The 15,135-nt window shown below is 48.6% G+C and overlaps 7 protein-coding genes across 7 annotated transcripts; 4 read left to right on the plus strand and 3 right to left on the minus strand.

The window, feature by feature from the left end:
* Window positions 1–34: 34 nt before the first annotated feature.
* LOC136186563 (succinate--CoA ligase [GDP-forming] subunit beta, mitochondrial-like) lies at window positions 35–2,437 on the plus strand. Its single transcript, XM_065973948.1, has 11 exons — window positions 35–88; window positions 138–294; window positions 350–455; window positions 515–605; window positions 660–812; window positions 860–946; window positions 1,003–1,099; window positions 1,155–1,316; window positions 1,370–1,512; window positions 1,566–1,686; window positions 1,743–2,437. The coding sequence occupies exons 1-11, from the start codon at window positions 53–55 to the stop codon at window positions 1,853–1,855; spliced, it is 1,266 nt and encodes a 421-aa protein (XP_065830020.1). The 5' UTR covers window positions 35–52; the 3' UTR covers window positions 1,856–2,437.
* On the minus strand, window positions 1,836–3,480 carry LOC136186568 (uncharacterized). The gene has a single exon (XM_065973955.1). The coding sequence runs from the start codon at window positions 3,478–3,480 to the stop codon at window positions 1,933–1,935; it is 1,548 nt and encodes a 515-aa protein (XP_065830027.1). The 3' UTR covers window positions 1,836–1,932.
* A 54-nt stretch (window positions 3,481–3,534) lies between these two features.
* Window positions 3,535–5,175, minus strand: LOC136186564 (creatine kinase B-type-like). The gene is made up of 7 exons (XM_065973949.1): window positions 4,796–5,175; window positions 4,645–4,737; window positions 4,365–4,586; window positions 4,104–4,313; window positions 3,920–4,054; window positions 3,733–3,858; window positions 3,535–3,682 (listed from the first exon to the last, which is right to left on the minus strand). Exons 1-7 carry the CDS (start codon window positions 5,129–5,131, stop codon window positions 3,584–3,586), a joined length of 1,221 nt encoding a protein of 406 aa, XP_065830021.1. The 5' UTR covers window positions 5,132–5,175; the 3' UTR covers window positions 3,535–3,583.
* A 74-nt stretch (window positions 5,176–5,249) lies between these two features.
* Window positions 5,250–7,977, plus strand: LOC136186558 (TRIO and F-actin-binding protein-like). Its single transcript, XM_065973942.1, has 16 exons — window positions 5,250–5,498; window positions 5,611–5,795; window positions 5,856–5,971; window positions 6,030–6,108; window positions 6,190–6,508; window positions 6,566–6,628; window positions 6,689–6,799; window positions 6,855–6,989; window positions 7,051–7,122; window positions 7,180–7,221; window positions 7,273–7,326; window positions 7,378–7,416; window positions 7,469–7,501; window positions 7,554–7,604; window positions 7,670–7,699; window positions 7,757–7,977. The coding sequence occupies exons 1-16, from the start codon at window positions 5,303–5,305 to the stop codon at window positions 7,795–7,797; spliced, it is 1,566 nt and encodes a 521-aa protein (XP_065830014.1). The 5' UTR covers window positions 5,250–5,302; the 3' UTR covers window positions 7,798–7,977.
* A 70-nt stretch (window positions 7,978–8,047) lies between these two features.
* On the plus strand, window positions 8,048–10,137 carry LOC136186562 (TBC1 domain family member 22A-like). The gene is made up of 10 exons (XM_065973947.1): window positions 8,048–8,193; window positions 8,248–8,651; window positions 8,703–8,773; window positions 8,825–8,953; window positions 9,009–9,074; window positions 9,129–9,243; window positions 9,292–9,404; window positions 9,455–9,530; window positions 9,594–9,817; window positions 9,872–10,137. The coding sequence occupies exons 1-10, from the start codon at window positions 8,111–8,113 to the stop codon at window positions 10,010–10,012; spliced, it is 1,422 nt and encodes a 473-aa protein (XP_065830019.1). The 5' UTR covers window positions 8,048–8,110; the 3' UTR covers window positions 10,013–10,137.
* On the minus strand, window positions 10,046–11,148 carry LOC136186567 (histone deacetylase 11-like). Its single transcript, XM_065973954.1, has one exon. The coding sequence runs from the start codon at window positions 11,120–11,122 to the stop codon at window positions 10,088–10,090; it is 1,035 nt and encodes a 344-aa protein (XP_065830026.1). The 5' UTR covers window positions 11,123–11,148; the 3' UTR covers window positions 10,046–10,087.
* On the plus strand, window positions 10,264–15,129 carry LOC136186556 (tubulin monoglycylase TTLL3-like). Its single transcript, XM_065973940.1, has 15 exons — window positions 10,264–12,546; window positions 12,604–12,732; window positions 12,781–12,895; window positions 12,959–13,143; window positions 13,194–13,255; window positions 13,304–13,373; window positions 13,428–13,512; window positions 13,558–13,653; window positions 13,714–13,858; window positions 13,923–14,036; window positions 14,095–14,200; window positions 14,253–14,315; window positions 14,371–14,458; window positions 14,516–14,580; window positions 14,660–15,129. Exons 1-15 carry the CDS (start codon window positions 11,236–11,238, stop codon window positions 15,038–15,040), a joined length of 3,015 nt encoding a protein of 1,004 aa, XP_065830012.1. The 5' UTR covers window positions 10,264–11,235; the 3' UTR covers window positions 15,041–15,129.
* Window positions 15,130–15,135: the final 6 nt, after the last annotated feature.

Genomic DNA, 15,135 nt, shown 5'->3' on the forward strand with positions numbered 1-15,135 from the left:
AACATGACGCGCAAGGCGTGCGCACACTACCGCGCACACTACGTACGCGAGGATGGCCAATTCGTTAGCTCGTGCAACGGCGTTCCTTGTAAGTATCCGTTCAGCGCTCTCTAGCATACCTTCTAAGTCGTTTTCAGCTCAGAAAACCGCGCTTTCCTATCGCGTGTCCGAATCGGCGACTAAATTTGCACGAGTATCAGGGCAAGGCGCTCATGCAACGATTCGGCGTGAACGTGCAGAAATTTCGCGTGTGCGATACAGTAGAAGACGCGCTAGAAGCGGCAAAACAACTCGGTACTCTTGGAGTGGGCGATGGAGAGGGCCCCGGGCCGACTCCCTTGTCTTACAGCGCCCGGCGCTCAGGAACTAGTCGTCAAAGCTCAAGTTCTAGCTGGCGGACGTGGAAAAGGAGAATTCGATACCGGTTTCAAAGGAGGAGTCAAAGTAACGACGAGGTACAATAGCCGCTCTTTACTGTGCGTATTTGGGGCACTGGATTGTGCGTTCTGTTTAGTCCTGATGATGTGGGAAAATTTGCCCGGGAAATGTTGGGAAATAGACTGATTACCAAGCAGACGAAAAAAGAAGGGGAACTAGTGTCCAAAGTGAATCTTCATTTTTTTCCTCCTTTTGTCGCACGTTTTATTTTCTGCTTTTAGGTGACAGTAGCCCAAGGTTTTGGTCCTCCGAGAGAGACCTACTTTGCCATATTGCTCGACAGGGAGACACTTGGACCTCTCATTGTTGCAAGTCCTGCTGGAGGCGTGGACATTGAGCAAGTGGCTGAAGAAACTCCGGACAAAATTTATAAAGTAACGAAATGCTATTGTATTTAGTTTTAATTAATGATTTCTCTAAGGTTCCTGTTGACATCAAGAAAGGCTTACGATTGGATCAGGCTGAGGATTTAGCTGTTAAGTTGGGTTTTGATAAAAACGTAGCAGAGGTAGAATTTATTAAGTATTGCATCTCTTAATCTAATATGTGAATATTGACTTTTAGGTGTCTCAGCAGATGATCAATCTTTATGATCTATTCATTCGAACAGATGCAACGCAAATCGAAATCAATCCTTTGGGGGAGACGGGCGACGGTCAAGGTTAGATTTGAATCTAGTTTTTTTCTTCTTCTTTAGTTTATCGCGTCATTTTCAGTCTTTTGCTTTGACGCGAAAATGAATTTTGATGACAACGCCCAATTTCGACAGAAAGACATCTTTGCAATGGAGGACCGATCGCAGACAGATCCTCGCGAACTTGCCGCCTCTGAGCACAGCCTCAACTACATCGGAATGGAAGGAAACATTGGATGTCTCGGTAAAAATGGATCCGAAGAAAAATCCTACCTAATGCATAAAATTTATATCTAGTTAATGGAGCTGGGCTTGCTATGGCCACAATGGATATAATCAAATTGTACGGCGGAACTCCGGCAAATTTTCTGGACGTTGGCGGCAGCGTGAATGAGCGGCAAGTATTCGAAGCGTTTCGAATTCTTACACAAGACGAGCAGGTGTGACGTGCTTTCTTATTTAGCAAATGTAATATAATGCGCGTGTACTTCAGGTTAGGGCAATTTTTGTGAATATTTTCGGCGGCATTGTCAATTGTGCAACGATTGCAAATGGGGTGACAAAAGCTTGCCGAGATATAAAATTGAAGATTCCTCTTGTGGTTCGTCTGCAAGGTCAGTTAATTACATACATACGTACGTGCAGGAGGGGTTTTGACTGACGTTTCTAGGCAACAACGTGGACGCTGCAAAAGTGATTATGAAAGAGAGCGGACTGAACATTGAATCGGCCGACGATATGGACGATGCAGCTCAGAAAGCGGTCAAGGGCGCGGGAATTTGACGCAATTAAAAAGTAAGAAAAATATTTGAAACAGAAGAAAAAAAAGGGGGGGGGAAAGCGGAATGGGTCCTTGCTACTCAAATGCCATAATGGGCTCGCAATCCATCGACGTATATCCATTCGATTGCTCTCGCCGGCGATAGGAGCTTACAGTAGTGAAAACCGGCCGATAACGGAATAACGAAATCCACAGGAGTTCGAAGCATAGGCGCCTGAACGAGAACGAATTTATTTCCGTCGTCATCAGTCCGTCGATTGAACTCCAGCGGATTATATATCCACAGCGGACCGGCGTTGTACGGCCCCTTGTCGTCTCCCATTCGCATCGGTTCGCCGTATCGCTTGAATCTCGCGAGCGTTCGATTCGCCGTCGCGTTCGTCGCCCAGTCGAACGCCGCCTGATTGATCACACGACATATCGATCCCCCGTCGGTCGTGTTAAACGACGCCGGTCCGCGACCCGCCGCGTTGACGATCGTCTGTCGCGACTTGAGCTTGGCGCGAATCTCGTGCGCCGACGTCGACGCGAAGCCCGTATCCAAATTGTCGAGCTCGTCGTAAACGCACTCGCTCACCGTCGTCGTATTGACGACGCAGTCGCGCGACGTCGTCGAGCAATTGTTTACGATGCTCGGCAAATGAATCGGATTGATTTGGGATACGGGATGAAAAGCGTCGACGTCGCGCAGTCGTCCCGCCTCTAGCCCGCCCATGATTGGCTGAGCGACCTGTTGTGTCCACGGGCAACCGATTTGACAGGCTTCGCTAGGCGGCTGGTCGTAGCACGGCGACTTGAAGTGATAGGAGCCTTCAATCTCGTAGGCTCGTATGAGCGGGTTCACGATAACGTCGGTCTCTTTGACGGCGTCCAGTAGTGTCGAACGTCCCGTGTCATTTCCGAGTCGAATTTCCATAAACGTCGTCGTTAGTCGAGCGATGATTTCGTGCGCCACTTGGACGGAAATTTCCGATTTGAGATCTCTCTCTTTGACGAGAAGGGGCGGCGAGCTCGACGCCGCATCGAAGTGATTCATTCCTGCAACGACGACGACGGGCCAGTCAATCGACGCCTGACTCGCATTCTTAGCTAGAACGATTTGATGATAATAGGCTTCCATGATTCGTGTGACTCGAGAAAGTCCGTCGAGTTCGCCGCCCACGGTCAACGTGGATACGGGAAAAGTCACGTTTCGATATTTTCGCTGCAGAAAGGCGTTCAAGAGAATCTGCCCCGTCGCGTTGATCTCCTGTCCGTGCGTTTCGTTGACGTAGTCCTGCAGTACGACTGCTCCCTGCGAATGACCGGCGTAGAATGTCGGCGCCGTCGACGGCATTCCCGCTGCGCGCATTGCTTTGAGAATTCGCTGAATACCGCTAGGCAAGTCGACGGGATTGGCCACGTCGAGAAAGAGTTCGGGAATGCCGACCCAGACGGCTCGACTCGACGCGTTCTGGATTGCCGTTGCCAGAGGAACGTATTGGGCGGCAGTCACTTGGGCTCCCTGAATGAAGACGAGACCGATGGACGACGTCGTTGAGCCGGACGAGGTCGGTTTTAGAACGACGTCGTCTCCGCGACATAGGAAGGGAAGAGCGCTTAGCACTAAGGTCAAAAGACGCTGCATGGTATCACGCGATGTGCATGAGGGAGGGAATCGAGTTCGCTTTGCTTTGCTCGCTTTCTTTACAAATCAACTACAGGATTCATCGAGGTGGGAAGAGTTTGTTTTATGGCATCAGATCTGATATGGGACTGCCTTTCTCCAGACGCTTTTCCATTTTGATTAGAAGATTGACTCCGTCAATGACGGCTTGGACTAGCTGAACCTGACAGACACGTACGATTTTACGGCTTGGAATTTGAGAGGGTAACTTACCTCAGATTTTCCGAGCCGATCGGCATTTGAAATATCGTAAATGCCGCCAACTGCGGCAGTGTCGACGCCACCGGTTCCGCGACTTTGCAATTTCAATTTGCCGAGAATGTCTTGGAATGATGCGTGCTAGAAATAGGCGTTCAAGAGATTGCAGGGAGTTAATTAGCGGTGTACATAAGTACTATACCTTGCTCAAGTGAGGAATTTTGACGTGCACACCGGCCCTCAGTCCGGTTCCGAGGTTGGAAGGGCACGTCAAGATGTAGCCGAGATGTTCGTTCCACATGAACGAATAGCCATCTTTTTGAATGGCCTTTTCTACCTGCAGTAGAGCCTCTTGCAGAAACGTCGTCTTTTACGCATCCTCTGACCTCTTTTAGTCCCCTGCAAAATCTTTCGAATACGGACTTCATGTCGCCGCCCTTTTGCATGGAAATGACTCTCGTGTGATCTTCCTCGTTGATCCAGACGAGAAAGTTTTTGTTGTTGTTATGCCATATGCCGCGTGCGTCCGGCCAGTCGCGAGCCATGCCGGCGGAGAGTAGAAGCGGAGAAACCGGCTTGTCGAAAAGGAAATGATCCTTACGCAAAAATAAGGGAAATGAAAAACGAGATCGAATTTCTGTTCTCACGTCGATAAGTTGTTGTTGCTCTTGCTCTGTCATTTTATTCAACGGATAGTACTTTCCGGAAAGATCGCCGTTTAGACCACCTAAGGCTTTGGAAACAATCTTTTCAACTGCCCGACGTTCCGCTCTGGAGCACTTCGGCGGCAAGCTGAGACCGCGAATGCTGCGTCCCGTGCGAACTCTCGACGACAATACGTAGTTTTCATCAAAATTTCCTCCTTTCAACTAGATGAAATACATACATCCAAGCCCCGGGTCAAAAAAAAAGAAGAAAATTCGAAACCTTAGAAGAATCCAAGTCAGTTGTATGTTTGTCGTTTGGCTTGTAACCATTGTGACGCTGATCAATGATCGGGTCAAACAGATCCGAAAAAACCTGGAGAGTTCCATAATCAACCCATCAATAATTGGACTGTCGCGAGGTTTTGTTCTACAGAATACGATTCTTCGTCGCCGGCAACAATTCCGACGGTTTTGATAAAAGGGTGACCGGGATTGTCGACTCCCGTTTGAATGCACTCGTCAATCGTATAACCGCCCGGCGTTTTGAGATTACGCAGACGAGCATAGATGTCGGGCGTCATGCAATGCGCCATTACATTATTGTGCAGCTTCAAGTCAGGATAATCGTCGGTCGCCGTAAATTTGGATTTGGGAGCGGATGTTGCCGACGCAGTAGTGCCGCCGGAAGTGACAAAGACTCGGTATGCCGCTATGCTTCCAACTCCGACGGCGGCAGCGCCAAGAAGATTTTTAGCAAAACCGGCCATACTTGTAGCAGAGTATGTATGCTTGTAGCGTTGATTTTTTTATTGTGACGTTAGAAAGGAAACCGCGCCCACCTAGCGTCATCGTGCGCGTGTGCGTCTCTTGCGAAGAGGACTGATTTCAACGAGGAACCACTAACGCCCCCGTTTCAGCTTGGTCGCTTTGCTTTCGCCATGGCAAGCGCCCAGGAAGTCCTCAAACGCGGTTACTTGACAAAATCGCCTCCCCAACGACAAGCTCTGGCAAAATGGAAACGTCGCTGGTGCATGCTATGCGATTCGCGTCTCGTTTATCCGTGCGCGCCCCCGTACGTTCGCCTCGAATACTACGAAGACGAGACGGCGGCGCTGGCGTGCAAAGAACCAAAAGGTAGGCGGGCGATAACGCCTCCGGAGAGGAAAGAATTCTACAAGAAGGAAGGGGGAGGAGGGAGGGAGTAGCGCCTGTTTTTTCTCGTTCCCACGAAAACTTCTCCGCTTAGGTGCTGTCGATCTTCTCACCGACAAGGTAAAAATCGAAACGAACTCGTCGTTCTCGTCGCGCACGCACAAGCACGTCTTCGACATCATCACGACGGGCCGCGTCTATCACATGAGCGCCGATTCGGCGCCGGAAAAGCACGAATGGGTCGAAGCGTTGCGCAGCGTCGTCAATCGGGACGAAGACGTGCGTCTAAGACGAGATCGAGGGGGGGACCCACTCGAAGTTCTTTATTCTTTCTTTTAGACTTCGGTCGCCTATCGATCTCATGTATATCACACCCGACAGGCATCGGCTCCCGTTTTGAACCAGGGTGCACCGTCGCCGCAGGCGCCCACCAAACCCGAAGCTGCTCAACTCCGGTTCGCTCTCCCCTAACGGGGCACCCTCCCGTTTAGTTAACTACTCGCATCGTTTTAGGAGGCCACCTGACAAGCGTGTGACCAATCGACAGCGGCCAATCAGTTTCGGCGAGCGAGGACCACAGAAGCCGACAATCGTAGGTTTCCCCCCTCCCTCAATGCATTTTTATTTTCTTCCAAGGTGTCCATGGTGAATGACCTTCGACTCTTCTCTCTAGTCCGATAATCAGTATTATGCTCCGGCGGCTATCGTTCCTCGTCCACCTCAGCAACAGCAGTCCATAGCGGAGCGTCTTCGATCGATGAGCGTCAATTCGGGAAGGAAAAAGAAGGATCTACAAAAGACGATTTCTCAGCCTATGAGAAATTCCGATTATGATGAAGTGGCGCCGCGACCCCCGTCGGACTATGACATCCCAGAGAGCCACGGAAGTCATAATTTGGATTCAGATGACGAAGAGGATACAAAGGGTCCTGTCAGCATTCGACCGTTGTCGTTGGGTAGTCCTGTAAAGAAGACGCCCGACTCGTTGAATGGTATGGAGAAATGGCGCGTGTGACGGCGATTGTGACACTCTTTCGTTTTTAATTAAGATTCTGACTCGGAAGAGGATACTGCTGGGCCGACGTCGATTGTTTCGACTGGAAGAGATGAAGGTGCGTTTCCGGGAATAATCAATGTGGAGTGGGCTCCGTGCGATCGAACATTCTATATAGAGACGATGCCGCGTAAATTGGACTTGGGTGAAAATCCGTTTGCACGAAAGCGTTTTTCGCACGGATTTGACAATTCTGGTGGCAGGGACTATCAGAACGTAGATTATTCTGGTAAGAGAATGTGCGTATGCATCAAAGTTCAATTTGAACACATCGGATTCTCCAGGAAGAATGAAACTAGATCATTCACATCAGCGGACAATTTCGGAATCCTATGAGCAACTTCCGTCTCATAGCCACCTGGCTAAAAATATAGAAAGTGGAGGGCACTTTCCAGCAGGAAGACGGAAGACTGAACCTGGTCATTTCATTTATAAAGAGTAGAAAGTATGAATGTATTCATGTGCCATTTCCTTTCTTAGATACAAGCGATTATCACATGGCCATTCCTCATCACACCGTTTCGAGCACGCAGTCTTCATCGCACAGCAAGGGTGCGTTCACTTTCTCTATCACATTTTATTCTGTAATTTCATTTTGTGTGTGTAAAGGCAACTATGACTATGTTCAGCCTGGAGCTCGCCTGGCTCCTAGTAGGATCGTTATGTTATTCTTTTTTTTGCTTTCTCATTGATATATTCTAGCTCTTCCTCAGCAAATGAATGCACCAGTGGCGGCGTCACCGACTCAACGAGGAGGTATGCGACTTCTTTTATATGTAGAAATATTTCAAAGTCAGAGATTTTTAGCTGACAATTATGACTACGTTTCACTCAAGACCCGCTCAGGTAAAGGCAGGCAAAGTACATAAGATAAGTGACATAAGTCATCTTGTGGTAGCTGTACATGACACGTCTGCTCCCGCAGTGGATGGTAATTAAACGTAATACGGTGCTAATTGTATAATTGATGATTTTGTTTTCAGGAGATTATGACTTTGTACTTCCACGCGAATCGGATTATTCTCAACCAGAGGGTATGGTATACCAGTAGATGTTAGTAGAGCTAAGTTCTAGCTGTCTGTCTCTTATCAACAAACAGCTCGAAGGCAGCAGCAACCTGAAGCTGATGGTATGCCATCTTGTACACAAAACAGACTCTGTAGTGAAAACGTATTATCATTGATAGGCGAGTATGACTTTGTTGGAGCAAATTTGTCGCAATACTGAATTTGCAGAAGAAGATGTTTCCAGTTGTTTTTTTAGGAGTGACTAATAAAAAATAATAATGTATAGGGCTTTGTCTGCAAGCGGTGGCAATGTGCACTGTAGAAAAATAGACTTTGATAGTGTATGAAGAGGCTGTGTTGACTGCAACTAATGCAGCAGTGTTTTGTAATAAAAAAAGTGGCCATCTATTCAGGTTTTTTCTATTTTTGACATAGGTGTATCCGGGGTCGGAATAGAGCGCATGCGTTGGTGCACTGAGCTCATACGTATTCACGTCGTTCTGAGTTTTCAAGCGCGTCGTTCGTTCGTTCCCATGGCGGAGTCAACAGCGAAGGCGCGCATCGGGAGTCCGGGCAAATCGTTTTGGAAAAAGAGTGGCAACAAAGTCCCTGGAAGGTCGAGAAGAAAAAACCCGTATAAACAAACAGGTATATTTTCGTTTTTTCGCAGCGTAAAACCTGTCTACGGTGCCCAACATCCTCCTCTAATGCACAACGATCTGACATCGTCACCGAACAAGGGACCAGCGCCGCGAACGGCACCGAAAGGAAAGAAAGTGACCTCTTTCGACGAATTCAACACAAAGACGAGCGACGCTTGGGACGAATCGGATCCGTGGGACGCCGCAGAACCCGAAGAAATCGTACCAACGGCGAAGGGCACGGTTCCGCCGCGAGTGGAAAGAAGAGAAGAGAGATCTCAATCCGGAAGAGGTCTTAGGAGTGCCAGCAGAGGATCAGGACGGCATAGCAGCGGCGTAGGGGGAAGCGGGACGACGGCGACTCTTCCTGATAGGGACACGATTCGTCTGCAGAAGTTTGAGAAATTGTTGGCTGGTCCCAACACGGATTTAGGTGCGGCGACCGATTGCCTTATGTGTATCTATTTTAGACGGGTTTTTCTAGAGGAATTGAAGAAGCTTGCTTGGGGTGGAATACCGGGTATTGTGAGGTCGACGACTTGGAAGCTGCTTTGTGTAGGAATAGGAAAAGAGTAGCGAAATGTTTTAATTAGGGGTAAAATTTAGGGTTATTTGCCTGCGAATGTCGAGAGGCGGCATTCGACGTTGGATCGAAAGCGGCAGGAATATGAACGATTTTTAGCGCAATACTATAAGACGAGACTGGATTCGCAGCATGAGCAAACATTTAGACAGGCAAGTGAAATGGGAAGAGGAACTCCTAGTGAGGATATTGGATCGTCGTTCTTAGATTAGCATTGATGTTCCGAGGATGATTCCTTCACTTTCCCTTATGAATCAGACGGCAGTTCAAGAAGTACGTCTGACGTCGTGTTTTTTCTCATATCTGATGTGGTATGTTTTTTGACAGACGTTCGAGCGAGTTCTCTACATTTGGGCCATGAGGCATCCCGCTAGCGGTTACGTACAGGGAATCAATGATCTCCTTACGCCGTTTTTCATCGTCTTTCTCAAGGAGCACATAGGTACATGTTGAGCAAATAGGGAAAGGCTCGCGTCATACACATGCCTAGGTCCTTCTGAAAACCTTGACAAAGTTGACGTGTCTTCATTGGCCAGAGAGACTCTAGCTGCAGTGGAAGCTGACAGCTACTGGTGTATGAGTCATCTACTGGATGGAATTCAGGTAGGAGAGAAAACGCTGTTGAGAAAATCTTACTGAAACAAATATTTTAGGATAATTATACGTTTGCCCAGCCGGGAATACAGACAAAAGTGAATGGCATGCGAGAAGTTGTGAATCGAGTTGATGGCGAGTCAAAATGCAAAAGAATTTTACGGCAATAATTAATAGGAGTATTTTATTTCCCTCCAGCTTCACTTCATCGGCATCTGGCTGAAAATTCCGTCGAATATCTTCAATTTTCCTTTCGCTGGTTTAACAATATACTCATGCGCGAACTTCCGCTTCGATGTGTCATCCGCCTATGGGACACGTACCATGCTGAGGCGAATGGCTTTGGAAATTTTCATCTCTACGTTTGCTCCGCCTTTCTCGTCCGTTTCTCCAAGTCTCTACTCCAAGAGAAAGATTTCCAGGCAAAAAATCTTCCGCCGGTTTTCTTTTGTCGTCAAGAAAGCCTTCTTTTTTAGGGAATCATGACTTTTCTTCAGAATCTACCCACATCGCGATGGGGCGACGATGAAATAAGCGTTCTCCTCTCTGAAGCCTATCAGCTGAAGTACATGTTTGCCGACGCACCAAGTCATCTGCAATCTACCACAACCACTTAAATAGAGAATCTACAGCGTAGACCCCCCCCCCCTCCCAAAACCCATGTACTATAACAAAAATAAACATTCGTTTTTTTACAGAGAACTGCTACCGTCGAGTTCAAGTCCAGAAATCAATTTCTTCGTCCACAGATTAAGAATCGAATCGGCAATGACTCGCGCCGTCTTTTTCTGATAGCCCCCCGATGTCACCATGACAATGGGTACGGGCTTCTCCCGCGACCGCGCCGCCTTGAAAACGATTTCATCCCGTTGGACAATTCCCTCGGCGGTGATAGCAAGTCGTCCGAGCGGATCCCCAATGAGGATGTCCGTTCCGGCATTATAGACGATAACGTCGGGACGGAATTCGTTAAGTGCCGACTCCACGTGCCGCTCCACGAGACGAAGATACTCGTCGTCGCTCGTCTCGTGACGTAACTCGACGGAACGTCGTATCGCTCGTCGAGCGGGAAAATCCATGGGGTAGATGCCCGCGTTATAGGCGTCGAGTATGTAGACGCGTTTGTCGTCGACGAAATCGCGCTCGTGCCCGTTTCCCTGGTGGGCGTCGAGATCGACGATCATGGCGGACCCCATCGTCGGCACGTGTTCGAAAAGGTAATGTATGGCGAGCGTTATGTCGGCGTAAGCGCAAAAGCCGCCGCCTTCAGAACGCGAACAGTGATGAAAGCCGCCGCCGATGTTGATCGCCCAGCCGCGATCGAGCGCCAGTTTCGCCGCGAGGATCGTGCCGCCCGTTTGATAGCGCAGCGGTCGGAGGACCTTGCGTTGAATGATGAAGTTTGGGAGCATAGCGACGATGGGAACTTCGGTGACGCGCGCGACGTTGACGCTCCAGCGTAGGGAATCGATGTAGGATTTCTCGTGGACTTTGAGGAGTTCGTCTTCGGTCGGTTCGAGCGGTTCGACGATGTCGCGCGACGAGGCGATCATGCCGTCTTGGCAGAGCATCGTGAAGATGCGACCCCATTTGCCGCTGTCGAATGGATGGAGTTTCTCGAGACCGAGAAAGCCGATGTTGTACGTTGAGCTGTAGACGATGGGAAGTTGATTTGGCTCGATGTCGCGATAGAGACGGCATTGCGGCGGCGAAGCTTCGGAGGCCATCTTTGCGAGTCCCCGGATACTGACCATAAAAGGTCGTCAGTAAAAACGTTAATTCAGAATAGTAGCCATTTCTTGATCGTTTCCTTTCTCCTTCCAATAAGCTACGTTTCTTCATGTCCCGTCTTGTCCCGTCGGAATTACGCGCTCATCCGGGCCCTCCCCGGATCACGCGCCAGTGTTTTCGCTATGACAACGCCGAAGTATACTGCTGCCCAGTTCCACAAGCGTCGTGCGTAGAAATAAGGCCGATGTCGCTGTCTTCGACCGAAGGCGGAACTTCCATTGTTTTGGACAGCATAGCCAAGCCCGTACCGGCGGCGTCGACCGTGGGCGCCGTCGTGAAAATCGACGAAACGGGTCGCACGATCGTCGCACCGTTTCGCAAATATCGCGACGCCCATCGGATGCACTACAGCTTCAACTCCGAACTCACATTTTCGCCAAAATTAAATCAAACGAGCCTGAAAATGGCACGCGAGCGTGGAGACAGATGGAAAGAAGCGTACGGGCTTCGACAAGCGGCGCAAGCGGCCGAAACGGAAAAACTCTTCACATTTCGACCGCGCGTGAGCGAAAAAAGTCGAAAAATTGTGGAAAAACTCAAAACGACGTTCAAATCGCGAAATATTCGTCGTCAACGCGACGACGACGACAACAAAACGAAGAAGAAAAATTCCAAGGCGCGGGCGTCGAAATCAAGTGCGTCCGCCGCCTGCTTGCCCTCTCTCGTGCCGCACGCGCAAAATGATTCCCTATCATCGTCGCCCGAAAAGTGTCAAAGCTCGTGCAGCAATTTGCCGGAAATCCAATCGGAGGCGAGTCTCACTCCGATCCAAGTCCAGACGGCGCCGCTTCGAAAAGTGGCGGTGGCAGCGGCGGCGGCGGCGGCACCGAACGTTGTAAAAGCGCCGTCGCCGTCGCCGTCGCCGCCGCCGCCACCGCGACTATCAGCTTCTGTACCCCAAGAGACAACTGTCATTTCTCCCAAATGTCGTCGATCGAAGGTAACGGCAACGACAAGGTCCTTGTCGTCGGCGGCGCTTGTTTCGCCGCAGTGGTGCGACGTGCCGTCGATTGGACGCGTGAGACGAGCGCGCCACGCGGCGGAGAGAGCCGTCATTGAGAAGAAAGTTTTCCTATGTCTCGGTCCGTATCCGGCCGTCAGGCAGAGTTTGAGACGACGCGGTTGGGTCGAGAAGAATTATCACGGACCGCTTGGAGACGGGCAACGTGCTATGAAGAAGAAGACGAAAAAGATTGTGCGAAATGTTGCTGGAGAGAAAGAGGCGACGACGACTGCGGCTGCGTCCGAAAGCGACGCGTCTAGTAGCGATAGCGACGGAGAGCCCGAGGATTCAGATCTTCTTGTGCAAGCCTATAGAGAGGAGTTTAGTTCTAGTGAAGATGATCAATACTCAATGGCGGTAAGTAAGAGTCACCAATGTGCTAATATACTAAAAGGTCCTTTTTTAATTGTTTAGTCTCGAGCCGTGAGGGATAGCTATCCGCACTTTATATGGACTTGCAAGCCGAGGGACATAGCGTTCCGTCTGCTTCGCAAAGACCAGATTGCTTGCCACTACAAACGCAACGGTTCCCTTACAACGAAGGTAGAATAGAATGCAGTTTGTTTTTCGAAACGAAACTGTCTTTCCAAGGTGGGCATATGCATGCATCTGCGAAATTTGCGATGGCACGGCGACGTTCACGCGGACACGTTTTTTCCTCGCTGCTACCGACTTTGCGCCGACGACGAAAAATTCAATTTCATTGGTAAATCGTTTTTCACGATGCTATTCGCGTCTGTGCATGCGAATTCGCATTCTTTCGCGATAGACGATTTTCGGCTGACGGCAGCGTCAAACATCTTGAAATGGATTACAGATAATTATCAGAACCGTCGGCCTAGAAGTGGCTCAAACGGACCCGTCATACCACGCAGTGCAATCAAACTTGCCCTCAAGGCCTGCGAAAATTTTATCACTTCCTGTGAACACAGGGATATCGATGAACACGGCACGGTCAGAAAAGTGCACTGCTGCATTGATAAGCATCTATTTTGTGCGCTCAGAAATCGGTTTTGACGGAAGAAGAGTGGAATTCGCTTGTACTTTTTTCGCATCAACTGACCGTGTAGGTTTGCATATGAAGTCTTCGCTTTTGTACCATATCTGCTTATAGCGAGAAAGGAACTTTGGAACCTCATGCTGACAAGAATGACGTGTCACGTTTTGAAAACGTTCTTAGTCAGGTACAGCAATACATTTACAAATAGGAGTATTAGTACAATTGAATTTATTTTTAGCTAAGACTCTACTTGCCTCAGTTTGATATGGACGGCATGACCAATATTTGGATAGTGAAACCGGGGGCTAAATCTCGAGGCAGAGGTACGTGTGAAGAGAGGTTTGGTTTTTAATTAACCATACAATTAGGTATAACGTGCATAAACAAATTGGAAACAATACTAGCTTTAGCTTCTAGTCCCGCTCAGAAGGACGAAAGCAAATGGGTTGTTCAGAAGTACATAGGTAGCGAGAAAAAGGCGTTGTAGCGATTTTAACCGAGTTTGACGTCATATTTTTTATTAGAACGACCGCTTCTGATTTACAACACAAAATTTGATATTCGTCAGTGGTTTTTGGTCACTGCTTGGAATCCGCTTACTTTTTGGATGTATAAGGATTGCTATTTGAGATTCTGCTCGCAGCAATTCAGTCTCGACGACCTTGATGTGTAAGAGGCAAATCGCTATGTATAACGCGCACGTCGTAATTTTCTTTGCTCTTTCTTTTGCAAGGTCTGTTCATCTTTGCAATAATTCCATACAAAAGTATTACGAAAATGTGGCGAGATCGGAAGAATTGCCTGATGACAATCTCTGGTTTCACGAACGCTTCAAAGAATTTCTTGCGTAAGTGCCGTGAAATTTACTCTCTTCGCTTGCAACTGCATTATGCACGTCTATAAAGTGAACGCGGAGCCGAAACGGCCTGGGACGAAACCATTTATCCTGGAATGAAACAGGCCATAGCCAATGTCCTACTAACGACGCAAGAAGACATGGAAACTCGAAAGGCATGCAGAACGGAGACTAGATCGCGGGCTAATATAATTACAGTTGAAACAGAATTCGTTTGAACTGTATGGTGCCGATTTTATGATTACTGAGGGGGACTACAGACCGTGGCTGGTACGTTCTATCATATGTAGGACGTCGACGCTGTGAGAAAAATATGACTTTTTAGATTGAAGTCAATTGTAGTCCGGCAATGGGAGCTAGCGGTAAAGTCACAGCGAAACTGTGTCCACAAGTCATCGAGGATACCATAAAGGGTAGGAGCATCTCGGCCGCACTTCAGTCAATGTATTGATTACTCTTCCGGCGTCTAGTCGTTATAGATCGAAAGGTAAATAAGACAGTGGATACCGGACGATTCGAACTGGCATTGAAGCAGGTAATAAACACTGTACTGGCGTAGCGTACCAGTTCTGTGAGCTCCCCATAAATCAAATAATTTTTTCTCATTAATCAAGGCTGCCGTCGCCGTTCCTCCCTACACGGGCATGCAGTTATCGGTTGACGGCACAAGAATATCGAAATCGAGTCGTCCTCGAGCCGTCTCGCTGGATCGATTCGGTGATGAAACGACAGCTACGTCGCTCGCTGCGCTGAACAGTGTCGATAATGATATCGCTACTGATCGTTCGCTGAAATCTCCGTCGCCGTCGTGTGCCGTGCCGTCAAAACGTTTCTCGTTTGCTATGCAAGCCCTATCTACGGAAAATCGTCAGGGATGCAGGTCGGTCGCAAGAACGGGGTCATTGCGCCAATCGCTGCCGAAAACCTCTAAAATTAAATTGTCTGTGACTGATTTAGCCGTTTTTGGAGCTGGCCGCACCAGAAAAGACGTGTGATAGTATAGTCTGGTGAATTTTTATTTTTGCAAATGCACGGAATTTTCGTACACGTATTAGCCCACGTATTAGCGCCCAAAGTGTTTTAATCATTT

The sequence above is a fragment of the Oscarella lobularis genome, chromosome 4 (assembly GCF_947507565.1).
Source record: "Oscarella lobularis chromosome 4, ooOscLobu1.1, whole genome shotgun sequence".
Classification (NCBI taxonomy): domain Eukaryota; kingdom Metazoa; phylum Porifera; class Homoscleromorpha; order Homosclerophorida; family Oscarellidae; genus Oscarella; species Oscarella lobularis.

Coding starts and splice junctions, on each gene's coding strand:
- LOC136186563 (XM_065973948.1), top strand. CDS start 53: ATGGCCAATTCGTTAGCTCGTGCAACGGCGTTCCTT. Junction 295..349: donor AGAAGCGGCAAAACAACTCG/GTACTCTTGGAG, acceptor CTTGTCTTACAG/CGCCCGGCGCTCAGGAACTA. Junction 1,317..1,369: donor AGGAAACATTGGATGTCTCG/GTAAAAATGGAT, acceptor ATTTATATCTAG/TTAATGGAGCTGGGCTTGCT.
- LOC136186568 (XM_065973955.1), bottom strand. CDS start 3,480: ATGCAGCGTCTTTTGACCTTAGTGCTAAGCGCTCTTCCCTTCCTATGT.
- LOC136186564 (XM_065973949.1), bottom strand. CDS start 5,131: ATGGCCGGTTTTGCTAAAAATCTTCTTGGCGCTGCCGCCGTCGGAGTT. Junction 4,738..4,795: donor GCGACGAAGAATCGTATTCT/GTAGAACAAAAC, acceptor GGAACTCTCCAG/GTTTTTTCGGATCTGTTTGA. Junction 4,055..4,103: donor TTTGCAGGGGACTAAAAGAG/GTCAGAGGATGC, acceptor GCTCTACTGCAG/GTAGAAAAGGCCATTCAAAA.
- LOC136186558 (XM_065973942.1), top strand. CDS start 5,303: ATGGCAAGCGCCCAGGAAGTCCTCAAACGCGGTTACTTGACAAAATCG. Junction 6,629..6,688: donor TTCGACTGGAAGAGATGAAG/GTGCGTTTCCGG, acceptor CATTCTATATAG/AGACGATGCCGCGTAAATTG. Junction 7,502..7,553: donor GTCTGCTCCCGCAGTGGATG/GTAATTAAACGT, acceptor TTTTGTTTTCAG/GAGATTATGACTTTGTACTT.
- LOC136186562 (XM_065973947.1), top strand. CDS start 8,111: ATGGCGGAGTCAACAGCGAAGGCGCGCATCGGGAGTCCGGGCAAATCG. Junction 8,774..8,824: donor CGACTTGGAAGCTGCTTTGT/GTAGGAATAGGA, acceptor GGTAAAATTTAG/GGTTATTTGCCTGCGAATGT. Junction 9,075..9,128: donor ATCAGACGGCAGTTCAAGAA/GTACGTCTGACG, acceptor GTTTTTTGACAG/ACGTTCGAGCGAGTTCTCTA.
- LOC136186567 (XM_065973954.1), bottom strand. CDS start 11,122: ATGGCCTCCGAAGCTTCGCCGCCGCAATGCCGTCTCTATCGCGACATC.
- LOC136186556 (XM_065973940.1), top strand. CDS start 11,236: ATGTCCCGTCTTGTCCCGTCGGAATTACGCGCTCATCCGGGCCCTCCC. Junction 14,201..14,252: donor AAGACATGGAAACTCGAAAG/GCATGCAGAACG, acceptor CAGTTGAAACAG/AATTCGTTTGAACTGTATGG. Junction 14,316..14,370: donor GGGACTACAGACCGTGGCTG/GTACGTTCTATC, acceptor ATGACTTTTTAG/ATTGAAGTCAATTGTAGTCC.